This window comes from Pleurodeles waltl, chromosome 11, assembly GCF_031143425.1.
Source record: "Pleurodeles waltl isolate 20211129_DDA chromosome 11, aPleWal1.hap1.20221129, whole genome shotgun sequence".
Classification (NCBI taxonomy): Eukaryota; Metazoa; Chordata; class Amphibia; order Caudata; family Salamandridae; genus Pleurodeles; species Pleurodeles waltl.
In genome coordinates, this window is record NC_090450.1 from 821,140,641 (window position 1) to 821,153,914 (window position 13,274).

The 13,274-nt window shown below is 49.0% G+C and overlaps 1 protein-coding gene across 1 annotated transcript in view; it reads left to right on the forward strand.

The window, feature by feature from the left end:
- POLE (DNA polymerase epsilon, catalytic subunit) overlaps positions 1-13,274 on the forward strand; it is a 293,620-nt gene that overhangs the window by 187,414 nt on the left and 92,932 nt on the right. Inside the window, exon 34 of the mRNA XM_069214647.1 lies at positions 5,702-5,855. Within this exon, the coding sequence (XP_069070748.1) occupies positions 5,702-5,855 (154 nt within the window). The remainder of the gene's footprint in view (positions 1-5,701; positions 5,856-13,274) is intronic.

Sequence of the window (13,274 nt, forward strand, 5' to 3'; positions counted from 1 at the left end):
CACGTAAACCTGCCCATCCTTCTGAAGCCATCGACCACATCTTCCACTTCTGAGATCTGGTTCTCAGCTGCTGTGACACTTTCATACACATTACATAAATCCTGTTGCAGGAGGTCTGCTTCAGGCGTTACCTCACCTCCCCTATTCTCCCTTCCAGCATCTCCTGGGAGGATTGGATTGTCAGAAGCAGCGCCATGTTATCTGGCTTAGTCTGCACCTCTGCCTTCCACTCAGTCGATGGAACCACCACTTTTGTATAATGGTCTATTTTCCCCTGTCTGGGGGGTTTTGGATCCTTATCTTTGACCTTTGCCCTGGTACCAGCACCACAAACTGGAGAAAGAACCAATGTGCGGGGCCTGTCAGGAAATAGGCAGCTGAACTCCAGGTAAGCACTCCCCTGTCCCACAGCACCTTGTCCAACCATGTCTATTCAGATGCAGTAGCACCAGCCGACCGCACAACGCAACTTTGCCATCCCATCAGGCTGGTAAGTGTGAAACCTCCCCCAAATCGTGACTGCAACAGTTAGGCTATGTTGCAGCAGAGGGTGGGAGGAAGAGGGGGGAGCAAGAGAGATTGTACAGCTGTCAGGTCATCGATAGGGGCACAACTGCCCTTCTCTTCTGCTCCACTCAGGGGCCTCTTTCCGGCTGCCTCAGCTGCTCTACCAGCACACTCTCAAGGCTGGCACAGCACTGTGCCGCCCTCTTTTGCTCCCCACCGGGGCGGGGGTGCCGTTGCCACCTCGAGCTGTGTGTGGCGCAGTGGTCCTGGTGCAGGTTCAACCGCTCCTTTTGTCCACTTCACTCAGGGGTCTCCAACTGGCAGCCTCAGCCGCCCTTTAGCCACATTCCCTGGGCTGCACTCCTCTGCCCCAAGCCTGTGCGGGTCCTGCCATCTCATCAAATAGGGTGCGGTGCTGTGATCATGCCCAGTGATGGAATCCCCCTTATGGCACCAGGGGAGCTCGATTACACCACGAGCCACACCAGCACGGCAGCCCTGCTCCGCTCCTCCCGGCAGACGCTGCCGCTAGGTCTCTTCGTCCCCTCCTCTTCTGTGACCTCTGGGCCTCTGGCACACAAAGCCAAGTTAGGGAAGGGAGTGGGAAAGAGTGAGGCGATACAGCTCCCCCCCTGGCATTTGGTAGTTCCGGTCCTGCCGCTTCGCTCCAGCAAGTGGATGGCTTCACCGCTCAACTGCTGCCATCTTGCCTGGGCTTGGCTGGGGTCGGAGCTACAGTGGTCACCCAGTCAGTCAGTGAACTGCTCCTAGAACTCCAAAGGTGCAGATTCTGAACCCCTACTGCATCTGGTGTCCTCCCAGGGTGTTGGGGACAAAGGGTGGTGAAGCAGTGTCGTATGGATGGCAGGACTAAAGCAGGATATCATTCGGCCTGCTGGTGCTCACGGAGAACGCTGCTAGTCTGCTACCTTGCTGGCCAGTACTAAACACCGTTCCATCGTCCCCCCCCTCCCCCCCACACTCCCAAAACACCAATGTTATTTGGTTTCTAGGAGCAACCTTGGCTAAAAGGAACATTTTGTGTTTGCATGAGTATTTTGAACAAGTTGACTGAGAGAAAGAAAATATACAATTGCTTTGGTAAGCTAATGAGTTGATATCCTTTGCCTAAGCCCTATTGAAGGAATAGAGGTATTTTGTTTTGTTTTCCAGTTAATTTCCGAAGACATTCAGACATATCCATCCCTCTATTTGTGGGGCTCATTTGCTCCCTCAGGTGTTGGGAAATACCTATTGCTTTGTTGTAATAATTTTCAGCAGAGCAACAATGTGAATGTGCGTCGGATCGAGGAGTCAGTCCTTTATTTTAAAATTACACTACCTGTACTGTCTGCTGGTGACCAAGTCCTCATTTCCCTCTTAACTGGTGGGGGAGAGTCTAGATTAGGGAATCTTTAATGCTTAAGTGTTTGTAACCTAGGTTTCATCTGTGAGCAACCAGTCGGGCCTAAATGCGCGAGAGAGACCTTTACGAACCTGCTTGTTGTGCAACTTCAAAAAGGGTCCACAAACTGAGGGGTGGACCTTAAGCTTCCAAAAGGGATTATCCATGAATGTTCTCCATTTTACTACCATCTCTACCAACTTGCATATAAATCCCCATTAAAGTACTTTGGTACATGTTATGTGTCTGCCCTTTGTATGCAGTTCTTCCTAGTCCCCATATACCAGATGAAGGCATTATTTTAGGTGTGATTATTGTGGAGGAAATACTCCAGTTGAAACTTTCTGCAATATGCACAGCCATGCATAGATGTAGTTGAGAACAGTGTATTACAGATTGTTAATGCCAGATGCCCATGAAGTCCATTTTGTATGTTGTGAACTGTACAATCCTTATTAACATAACCATTTGAATGCGAAAACAATGGTTTTGTGGAGAACACTCTTGCCTTCTAGTTAGGCTTGGAGTGCTGAGGCTTCAAACTACTTCATTTGATTGCATGGTCTAAACCACTGTGGCGATAAAGGCAAGTGTTTGTGATGGACTAGTGGTTTCCTTCAATCCTATGTCTGTTTGTGTCTCACCTGTTCCTGCAACAAAGGGATCTAGATCAGTATAATGTATTTTAGGTACTATCCTTTTTGGGAGAAGGCTCACAATACTTTAAAAACAAAAGAAAACTAGCTCCCTCTGCCTACCCTTGAAAAACCTGAGATCCATGAATGATTCCATTTTATGCCCAGGCGAGGGTAAATGAATAATACAGGTGCTGGAAATGGCCCTTTTTGCAGGGTTATCCCCAATTGTTTTGCCTTCTTCCTCCTATTTTTTTTCAGGTGTTTTGTTGCTGGTTTATTGTCTCTGTGCACTTTACCACTTAAACAGTGCTAAAGTCTATATGCTCTCTGTGTAAATTGTACTGTTGATTGGTTTATCCATGATTGGCATATTTGATTTACTGGTAAGTCCCTATTAAGGTGCACTAGAGGTGCCCAGGGCCTGTAAATCAAATGGTACTAGTGGGCCAGCAGCACTGGTTGTGCCACCCACATTAGTAGCCCAGTAAACATGGCTCAGACCTGCCACTGCAGTGTCTGTGTGTGCAGTTTTAAACTGCCAATTTGACTTGGCAAGTGTACCCACTTCTCTGGCCTAACCCTTCCCTTTTACTACATGTCAGGCACCCCTAAGGTAGACCCTAGTTAGCCCCAGGGGCAGGATGCAGTGTATATTTAAGGTAGGACATATACTAGTGTGTTTTATATGTCCTAAGAGTGAAATAGTGCCAAATGCGTTTTTCACTGTGCAAGGCCTATCCCTCTCATAGGTTAACATGGGGGCTGCCTTAAAATATCCTTAAAGCGCAGATTCCCTTTGAGAGCAGATAAAAATGTGGAGTTTAAGGTCGCTGAGCTAACAATATAAAAATACATCATTTAGTGAAGTTGGTTTTTAAATTGTCTGTTCGAAAATGCCACAAGTAGGCATTTTCTTGCTTATACCATTCTGTGACTCTGCCTGTTTGTGGATTGTCTGTCTGGGTCAGTTTGACAATTGGGCTGTTTGGCACCTCTCTAGACAGTGACACCAAAGGGGATGGGGTGTAGCCTGCATATACTGATGAGCCACCTGAGCTCGAAGGGAGGGAGGAGTGGTCATTCACACCTGAAAGGACTGTGCCTGCCTTCACACAATGCAGTCTCTGACCCCCTGGTGTGTGTCTGGGGCCTGGCCTGGACAAGGAAGAATCTTGCCATCACTTGAGACTTTGCTTTGAAGTTTTCCAACTTCAAAGGCAGAACATGGTACAAGAAGAAGACCCCATACCCCAGCCTTTTAGAATCTTTCTGGAATCAAGAGGAACCTCTGCCAACGAGAAGAGCTGGAGGAGGAGTACAGTCCCTTCGCTGTATTGCTTTGCTGGACTGGTCTGCAGTTGCTGCTTCTGCCTTAAGAGTGCAAAAGGTGAACTTTGCTGTGTGTCCTGCTTGAGAAAGTTCTCCAAGGGCTTGGAGTAGAACTTGCCGCCAATTGGAAGTCTCACGGACACCAAAGACTTCAGTTTCCTCGACCTGCGGCACTTGGGACTGTGTGTTTTGTGCTGTTCAAGAGTAGAAACCACCACTTAGCGGCTGGCCGCACTGTGAACTGCAGATGCCGCACGGAGTCGCATTGCCCCACTTCGCACCGCGACTCTGGTCTCACCGACGCAGTCATCAGACAACTTCGCCGAGCCACTGCTCGCACAGTGACCTGTGGGCCTGCACTCTGGCTTCGCCTGCTCACACTGCAGCCTGGGCCTCCCCGACGACACCGCTCCTAACACTGCCAGCGCTGCCTGCACGGTGGCCTGTGGACACCGCTCATGAGGCACGCAAAGTACTGTCCCGTCCCGCACAGCAGCCCCGGTCCACCGACCCCAGCACCATCGACTCCAGTGTCGTCACCAGGCATCCCTGCCTGCACTGTGGCCTGTGGACACTGCTTGTGAGGGTCACGAATCACCGTCCCATCCTGCACCGCTGGCTTGGACCTACCGATGACAGCGCTTCCGCAACGACGCTGCCTGCACCGTGACCTGTGGACACTGCACATTGCACCGCCCCGCTTTACACCGCAGTCCTGGTCTCACCGACGCCGCTGGACGCCGTAACAGAGCCGCTGCCTGCATCGTGACCTGTGAGCACTGCAGGTCGCATTGTCCCGAACCACACCACAGTTCAACACTATCCACGCCAGCGCTCCTGACTTCATCAGCCCGGAGTTCGATCTGCAACGCTTGTGACTTCAAGGTTCTGACGACTCCCGCACTGACTCTGGAACCAACACCGTGACGCCGCTCTCCGGAGCTCACCGCGAGGATCACAACGCCCTATAAATCCAAGGTACTGTTTGTGGGTCTTCCCGACAGCATAGCTGGCCCGCCTGAAATGTTGGTTTTGTTGATCACGACACCGTGATAGCCCTAGGTGGAGCTATTGACTTCAAGGAACTGTGTTTTTGAGTAAATCTTACAGAATTCATGTTTTTTATTACTGTCTGTTGGTTTTTTATCGTATTTGGTATTTTAAAAAATAAATATTGTCTATTTTTCTAAAACTGGTGTGGTGTCCTTTTGTAGTGTTTTCACTGTGTTACTGTGTGTTATGTGCAAATGATTTACACATTGCTTCTGAGCCTGACTGCCCGTGCCAAGCTACCAAGGGGGTGAGCAGGGGTTATCTGAGCAGGTATCTCCCTTATCCTGACTAGAGTGAGTTTCTCTACTTGGACATGGTGCAAACTGACTGCCAGCTAGAGACCCCATTTCTAACAACAGGAATGAAGGGAGGGAGGCTTTGGCCCCAGCTCATGGAACACATTAGAGTCTCCTTTGAAAGGTCATCATAACTACCTCAAGTTTAGTAAAAACTTGAATGCATCTCTTCTTACCCACTTTTAATTTCCCACTCCATGCCCCTGATCCCCAATAAAATTGTTCTTGGATTTGCTTCCTTGGTATCTCTCTAGGAAGACTCTGCTCTCTCCCATTCCAGGGTCCACAGCACCAGACTGCGAGGACTGTTGTTTAATTTGATCTGTTGTATTTACCTGGAGGTTCATGGACTATTCTAATCTAAAACTTACTACCACCTAGTACTCTGATGTGACGTCAAGGCTTCCTGTTTAGCCCTATATAAAACTGCCTGAATCAATATACATATATTGAAATGTCTTTCTCCTCCACAGGTACCTTTGCTGATGCGTGCTTTGGCTCAGATTGGCTGTATGTGTATGGTAAACAAGCAATTGACCCGTCATCTTATGGGACGAGAGTCAGACACCTTCGACCTGGAGCATCTGGAAATGAGGTCCCTGGCCCAGTTCAGCTATTTAGAACCAGGTAAAACGATGGCTATCAATATAAACGTTGAAACACATTGTGTCCTTCCTGGTATTTTCTTAGAGGCAACTAATTTAATTGCCTATTTGAAGAGTGACAGCTTTAAGTGGTTGCAGACAGACATTTATTTGCAAATGAATGTAATATGCTATTGTGATGGATATTTCTTCAGAGAAATTCCTCACCTTTAGAATATTTTCAGTTGCCAGGCTTGTTCTAGAGATTTTTTTCAGCACTGCCCCATGCACGGTGATAGGTGGCACCATATTGCTCCACAGTGACTTCTTAATGCAATGCAAGTGATGAAGCAGGGCCACGTATACACGCCACTGCTGCTGGCAGACATCAGTTTCTTATTATGCAATTCGAGACTTATCTGGAGCCCCACCTTTGTCGGTTTTCTGATTACACTAAACTTGGTCTCAAAGACAGCAGGCCAGGGAAGATGTCCCCAATAAATGACAGGATTGAAGTCCTGGCAATGCTGCAAGAAACTTATGTTGATCAGGGAACTTCATGACGTGCTCATGGTGCCTGGGCTGTGGTCACGATTGAGCCATGCAATAAGTCAGTGTCCCTCAAAGGCAATCTGGTAGTTGGAGGTGAAGGTGCTTTACGTCACCAAGTACGAGGTCATGTTCAAACAGCAAACCTGCTTTAAGTCATAGGTCCCTTTTTCATTGTGGTCACGCCTGCTTGAAATCTTTGGGAAGTCAAAGCTGAAAACTCACTGTAAGCGTAAAAAAGGCACTCTGTCTGGTACAAAGCAACAAGGGTGTCACTCAATAGCTGCTGTGTCTTCTGAGTCTGAGCCGGTCCCACCTTTGGTCCTGCCTCTTCCCAAATTCCCTGGAATGTTGTCGACCCTCCAGTAGAGAGCAGCCTTCAAAGGGACCAATCTGCAAATTTTCTAGGCACTCCCAACTCTCTCTCTCTGGTGCTCTGTTGGGCCCCACAGACCTGGAGGGGCCTAAGTTGGGCCTACCACAATGGGGCCTTTCCTCCTACCGACTGCCGTCTCAGGACCTATTCCTGGGCCCATACTGACGCCAGTCCAGAATCCCATTTCCAGCCATGTTCCTTCCACCCCAAAAGATGCCTATCCTGTACAAGCTTAAAACAGAAATTAGGGAGTGGCTTTAAAGACAGCCATTTGGGCTCCTCCCTCCTAGTGCACCAACGTGGGTCAGGGAGATTTAGTACTCCCAGATGTTAGCAATGTCACCTGTCATCCGAAGGTCCTATAAGACCTGTCCCTATCCCTTCTAATAAGTTTTTAAGCCAAGGGGTGGTCCCCAATGCCTTCAAGGAGGCAATAGTAATCCTGATACTCAAGAAAGCTGGTGATGACCCACACATCTTGAAAAACTATTGTCTCATCTCCTTGTTACTCGATTTAGCAAAGGCTTTAGAGGCACAACAAGGCTAGATGCCTATGCTGCTTCTTAGAGGACACTCCCTTGATCTACATCAAGCAGGCTTTCGACCTCCTCACTCTACTAAAGCAGTTATCCTGTCAGTTGTGGACGACATGCGGGAAGAAGCTGACAAGGGTAACACCCAGGCGCTGGCATTTCTTAACATTTTGACAGCTTTTCACCCTGATCTTCTGGTCGACTGTGTTGGAGCTGCAAGCCTACAGGTTACAGTGCTTGATTGGATCATCCCCTTCCTGAAGGGATGCAGTCAGTCGCTCTGTCAATACACCTTCAGCTCCCCAAAGGTCCATTGTTCCTGTGACTTGCCCCAGGGGTCCTCTTCCCCAACCCCGCCTCCTCAATCTGTACATACGCCCCCTCGTACGTTCCTTGGAAAAGTTAGTTAAGATCTACAACTATGCAGATGATATGCAATTGCTTTTCACTGTCGACAACTTGCTGGAATCTAAAGCTGCCTTTCAAAAAACATTGCGAATGGATGAATATCAATGAAGTTTGATTTGTGGAATCCCATCTTCTAGCCAGCAGCAATGGGCACATCTCCCCAGCCCAAAAGCTCAGTGAAGAGCTTCAGGGTTATCATTGACATAAATTGTCCCTGAAACCTCAAGTAAGGGCTGTAATATTGCCATGCTTTCTGCAGCTACGCAGTACAAAAAACCACACCCTGATAAGACTCCACGAAGCCAGCACACAGAGATAAGCCCTCGACTGGGTCCAGTCCTTCCTCTCCGGCAGAACTCAATGAGTGATACTCGTCCCCTTCCTCGCAGATTCCACACCCACCACCTCTGGAGTGCCCCAGGGATCCTTCCTCAGTCCCACGTTGTTTGTCTACATGGCCCCCTAGCCACCCTCATCAGAAGCTACGAAATCAACATCATCTTCTACGCCGACAACACCAAACTCATCCTCTCCCTCTCCAACAAACCCAACAAAGCCACACACAACTTCCACAAAGGCATGGAAGCAGTCGCTAACTGGATGAGAAACAGCTTCCTTCACCTCAACGCAAACAAGACAGAAGTACTCATCATGGGCCCTCAACCCACTGCGTGGAATGGCTCCTGGTGGCCACCCACCCTCGGAAACCCATCCACCCCCACCAGCCAAGCCCACAGCCTCAGAATCATCCTGGACTGCAACCTCTGCATGAACCATCAAATCAACTCAGTCACCTCCACCTGCTTCTGCACCCTCCACCTCCTATGCAAGTCCTTCAAGTGGATCCCCCTTGAACATAAAAAGACCGCCACACACGCCCTCATCACCAGCAGACTGGACTATGGCAGCACACTCTATGCTGGAATCAACAAGAAACTCACCCACAAACTACAAAACATCCAGAACGCCGCCGCCAGGCTGGTCCTCGACCTACCTGCGTACACTGCACTGGCTTCCCATAGAGAAAAGAATCACCTTCAAGATCGTCACCCACGCACAAAGACCTCCACAACACCAGACCAGCCTACCTGAACCAGCCACTCAATCTCCACGTACCCCACAGGACCCTACGCTCAGCCCAGCTCTCTCTCGCAGAAGTACCCCGCATCAGGAAAACCAGAACAGGGGGACGCTCCTTTTCCTACCTCGCAGCCACCGCCTGGAACGCCCTCCCCCTCCACATCAGACAAACCACCTCCGTCCTCAGCCTCATGAAGGAACTGAAGACATGGCTTTTTAAAGAACCACCTCAACACTCACACACTCACACTCCCCCGCCTTGAGACCCTAAAGGGTGAGTAGTTGCGCTATACAAGCATTGATTGATTACCTATGAAGTCCTCATGCAGGTCATAATTCTTTATTGATATCAAAGATAGATCACACAAATTGCCTTTTTTCTTTGCCTCCCTGAAGGCTTCAACAGTAGGCCACAGTTGACACAAAACCAAGCAGCCAGGCTGATTTACCAAAAACCTCGAAAATGCCACATCAACCCAATAATGAGGAAATTGCACTGGCTACTGGTGAAACAACACACGGTATTCAACACCGGCTGCATCATTTTTAAATCCCTATATGGCAACAGACTAGCTCTCACACCCACCCGCCACCAAAAACACATACCTAACCGCAACCTGAGGTCCTCGCACCTGAACCTTCTCACCATTTCCTCCTTAAAATAGAAGAGATTCGGTGGCTCCAGTTGTTCTGTACTCGCACCCCCGAATCTGGAACTGCCTGCTGTAAAGAAATGGCTCGCTGTTGCAGTTACCCCCCACTTTTTACCTGATACTGATGCTGACTTGACTGAGAAGTGTGCTGGGACCCTGCTAACCAGGCCCCAGCACCAGTGTTCTTTCACCTAAAATGTACCATTGTCTCCACAATTGGCACAACCCTGGCACCCAGGTAAGTCCCTTGTAACTGGTACCCCTGGTACCAAGGGCCCTGATGCCAGGGAAGGTCTCTAAGGGCTGCAGTATGTCTTATGCCACCCTAGGGACCCCTCACTCAGCACAGACACAATGCTTGCCAGCTTGTGTGTGCTGGAGGGGAGAAAATGACTAAGTCGACATGGCACTCCCCTCAGGGTGCCATGCCAACCTCACACTGCCTGTGGCATAGGTAGGTCACCCCTCTAGCAGGCCTTACAGCCCTAAGGCAGGGTGCACTATACCACAGGTGAGGGCATAGGTGCATGAGCACTATGCCCCTACAGTGTCTAAGCAGAACCTTAGACATTGTAAGTGCAGGGTAGCCATAAGAGTATATGGTCTGGGAGTCTGTCAAAAACGAGCTCCACAGCTCCATAATGGCTACACTGAATACTGGGAAGTTTGGTATCAAACTTCTCAGAATAATAAACCCACACTGATGCCAGTGTTGGATTTGTTAAAAAATGCACACAGAGGGCATCTTAGAGATGCCCCCTGTATTTTACCCAATTGTTCAGTGCAGGACTGACTGGTCTGTGCCAGCCTGCTGCTGAGAGACGAGTTTCTGACCCCATGTGGCGAGGGCCTTTGTGCTCTCTGAGGACAGAAACAAAAGCCTGTTCTGGGTGGAGGGGCTTCACACCTCCCCCCTGCAGGAACTGTAACACCTAGCAGTGAGCTTCAAAGGCTCAGGCTTCGTGTTACAATGCCCCAGGGCACTCCAGCTAGTGGAGATGCCCGCCCCCTGGACACAGCCCACACTTTTGGCGGCAAGTCCAGGAGAGATAATGAGAAAAACAAGGAGTCGTCACTGGCCAGTCAGGACAGCACCTAAGGTGTCCTGAGCTGAGGTGACTCTGACTTTTAGAAATCCTCCATCTTGCAGATGGAGGATTCCCCCAATAGGATTAGGGATGTGCCCCCCTCCCCTCAGGGAGGAGGCACAAAGAGGGTGTAGCCACCCTCCAGGACAATAGCCATTGGCTAGTGCCCTCCCAGACCTAAACACACCCCTAAATTCAGTATTTAGGGGCTCCCCAGAACCTAGGAACTCAGATTCCTGCAACCTAAGAAGAAGAGGACTGCTAAGCTGAAAAACCCTGAAGAGAAGACGGAGACACCAACTGCTTTGGCCCCAGCTCTACCGGCCTGTCTCCCTACTGCTGAAGTTCCAGCGACGCTCTCCCCAGGGACCAGCGACCTCTGAATCCTCAGAGGACTGCCCTGCTCTAGAAGGACCAAGAAACTCCTGAGGACAGCGGCTCTGTTAACCCAAGACTGCAACTTGTTCCCAAAGAAGCGACTTGAAGACAACTGCGTTTCCCGCCGGAAGCGTGAGACTTGCTACTCTGCACCCGACGCCCCCGGCTCGACTTGTGGAGAAACAACACTTCAGGGAGGACTCCCGGCGACTACGAGACCGTGAGTAGCCAGAGTTGCCCCCCCTGAGCCCCCACAGCGACGCCTGCAGAGGGAATCCCGGGGATCCCCCTGACCGCGACTGCCTGACTCCCAGATCCCGACGCCTGGAAAAGACTCTGCACCCGCAGCCCCCAGGACCTGAAAGATCGGAACTCCAGTGCAGGAGTGACCCCCAGGAGGCCCTCTCCCTTGCCCAGGTGGTGGCTACCCCGAGGAGCCCCCCCCCCCCCCCCCACCCCCCCCTTGCCTGCATCGCTGAAGAGACCCCTTGGTCTCCCATTGATTTACATTGGAAACCCGACGTGTGTTTGCACACTGCACCCGGCCGCCCCCGTGCTGCTGAGGGTGTAATTTCTGTGCTAACTTGTGTCCCCCCCCCCCCCCCGTTGCCCTACAAAACCCCCCTGGTCTGCCCTCCGAAGACGCGGGTACTTACCTGCTGGCAGACTGGAACCGGGGCACCCCCTTCTCCATTGAAGCCTATGTGTTTTGGGCACCACTTTGAACTCTGCACCTGACCGACCCTGAGCTGCTGGTGTGATAACTTTGGGGTTGCTCTGAACCCCCAACAGTGGGCTACCTTGGACCCAAACTTGAACCCCGTAGGTGGTTTACTTACCTGTAAGAACTAACAAACTCTTACTCCCCCTAGGAACTGTGAAAATTGCACTGTCTAGTTTTAAAATAGCTATATGTGATTTATTTGAAAAGTATATATGCTATTGTGATTATTCAAAAGTTCCTAAAGTACTTACCTGCAATACCTTTCATTTGAAGTGTTACATGTAAAATTTGAACCTGTGGTTCGTAAAATAAACTAAGAAACAATATTTTTCTATACAAAAACCTATTGGCCTGGAATTGTCTCTGAGTGTGTGTTCCTCATTTATTGCCTGTGTGTGTACAACAAATGCTTAACACTACTCCTTTGATAAGCCTACTGCTCGACCACACTACCACAAATAGAGCATTAGTATTATCTCTTTTTGCCACTATCTTACCTCTAAGGGGAACCCTTGGACTCTACTGCATACTATTCCTTACTTTGAAATAGTGCATACAGAGCCAACTTCCTACACCTGCCATTAGAAATCAGAATGACCCCTTGCTACTCCAGATTTAGACAACTTTTAAAAACCTGACTTTTCAAACAGGCTACGACTGAAACTGTATGCAGTATACTGTGTTTGTTTTTCTAGTGCCAAGAAACAGCTTGGTGTACGTGTTCTCTGTAAATGCCTATAACCTAACATATGCCATTCAGACGCAGTGACGACTAAGTTTGTCCAACGCGGTTAACAGTGCCACAAGATCAGATTTACTGGCCAGACCACCATTTTTTGGAAAGTCGGGCCCATCTTTTTAGGCAGTGGCGGAGCTTGCGAAGTATCAGTGATTTGCCTAAATGCAAATGTATAGCCTATTTGAATGCATTTAACTATCTATTTCGCTATTCACTCTTGGAAATGTTTTGCCGCAGATGTGGACGCGCAAAAGGAAACAACTAGTAATTCAGTAGTATTGATATAATGTATGAGCACACATTTGACATCAAGTGAATGCACTGCCTTCTCTGCTGTGCATGCTGGATGCACAAGAGCTTTGGGAGTTAAATGGTGTTAAATTTTACACCAGAAGCTAGGGTTGGATTTCACCGAAGATATTATTAAATTTTCCCCCTTGCCCCTGTGGTGCTCCTTCTGGGCGAACCCTCATGCCTCGCTAAATGGAGAGATTATCATCTATTTCCTCAAGTGTGAGAAAGGCATGAACATCCTGTGACTTCTTTATGTTGATTATATTAATTCTGAAGTAGGCCAGCACGTTTTACTAATCGTACGTCAATTTTCAAAGCGGATATACTTTGGGTAAAATCTGCATTTAAGGAAAGGTTGGCAGCTCTTAGAGAGGATATAGAACTAAAAGAAAGGTCTAACAGATATGTGGAGATTCAACTTCCTCATCTTTGGTACCGTATCTAGAGAGGATTTATGGCTCTTGGGACATGTTATTACTTACCAGGTTCAGGTTAGGCTTTGTAAAGTGGCATCTTGGTTTTCCCCTTAGCCAATTTGAGCCCTCCAAAGTCCTGATATGCCCCTGTGATGAGTCTTCACTGCAAATATTGTTGCATTTTGTTCTTTTCTGTAACTTTTATAATGACCTTACTAAGAGGT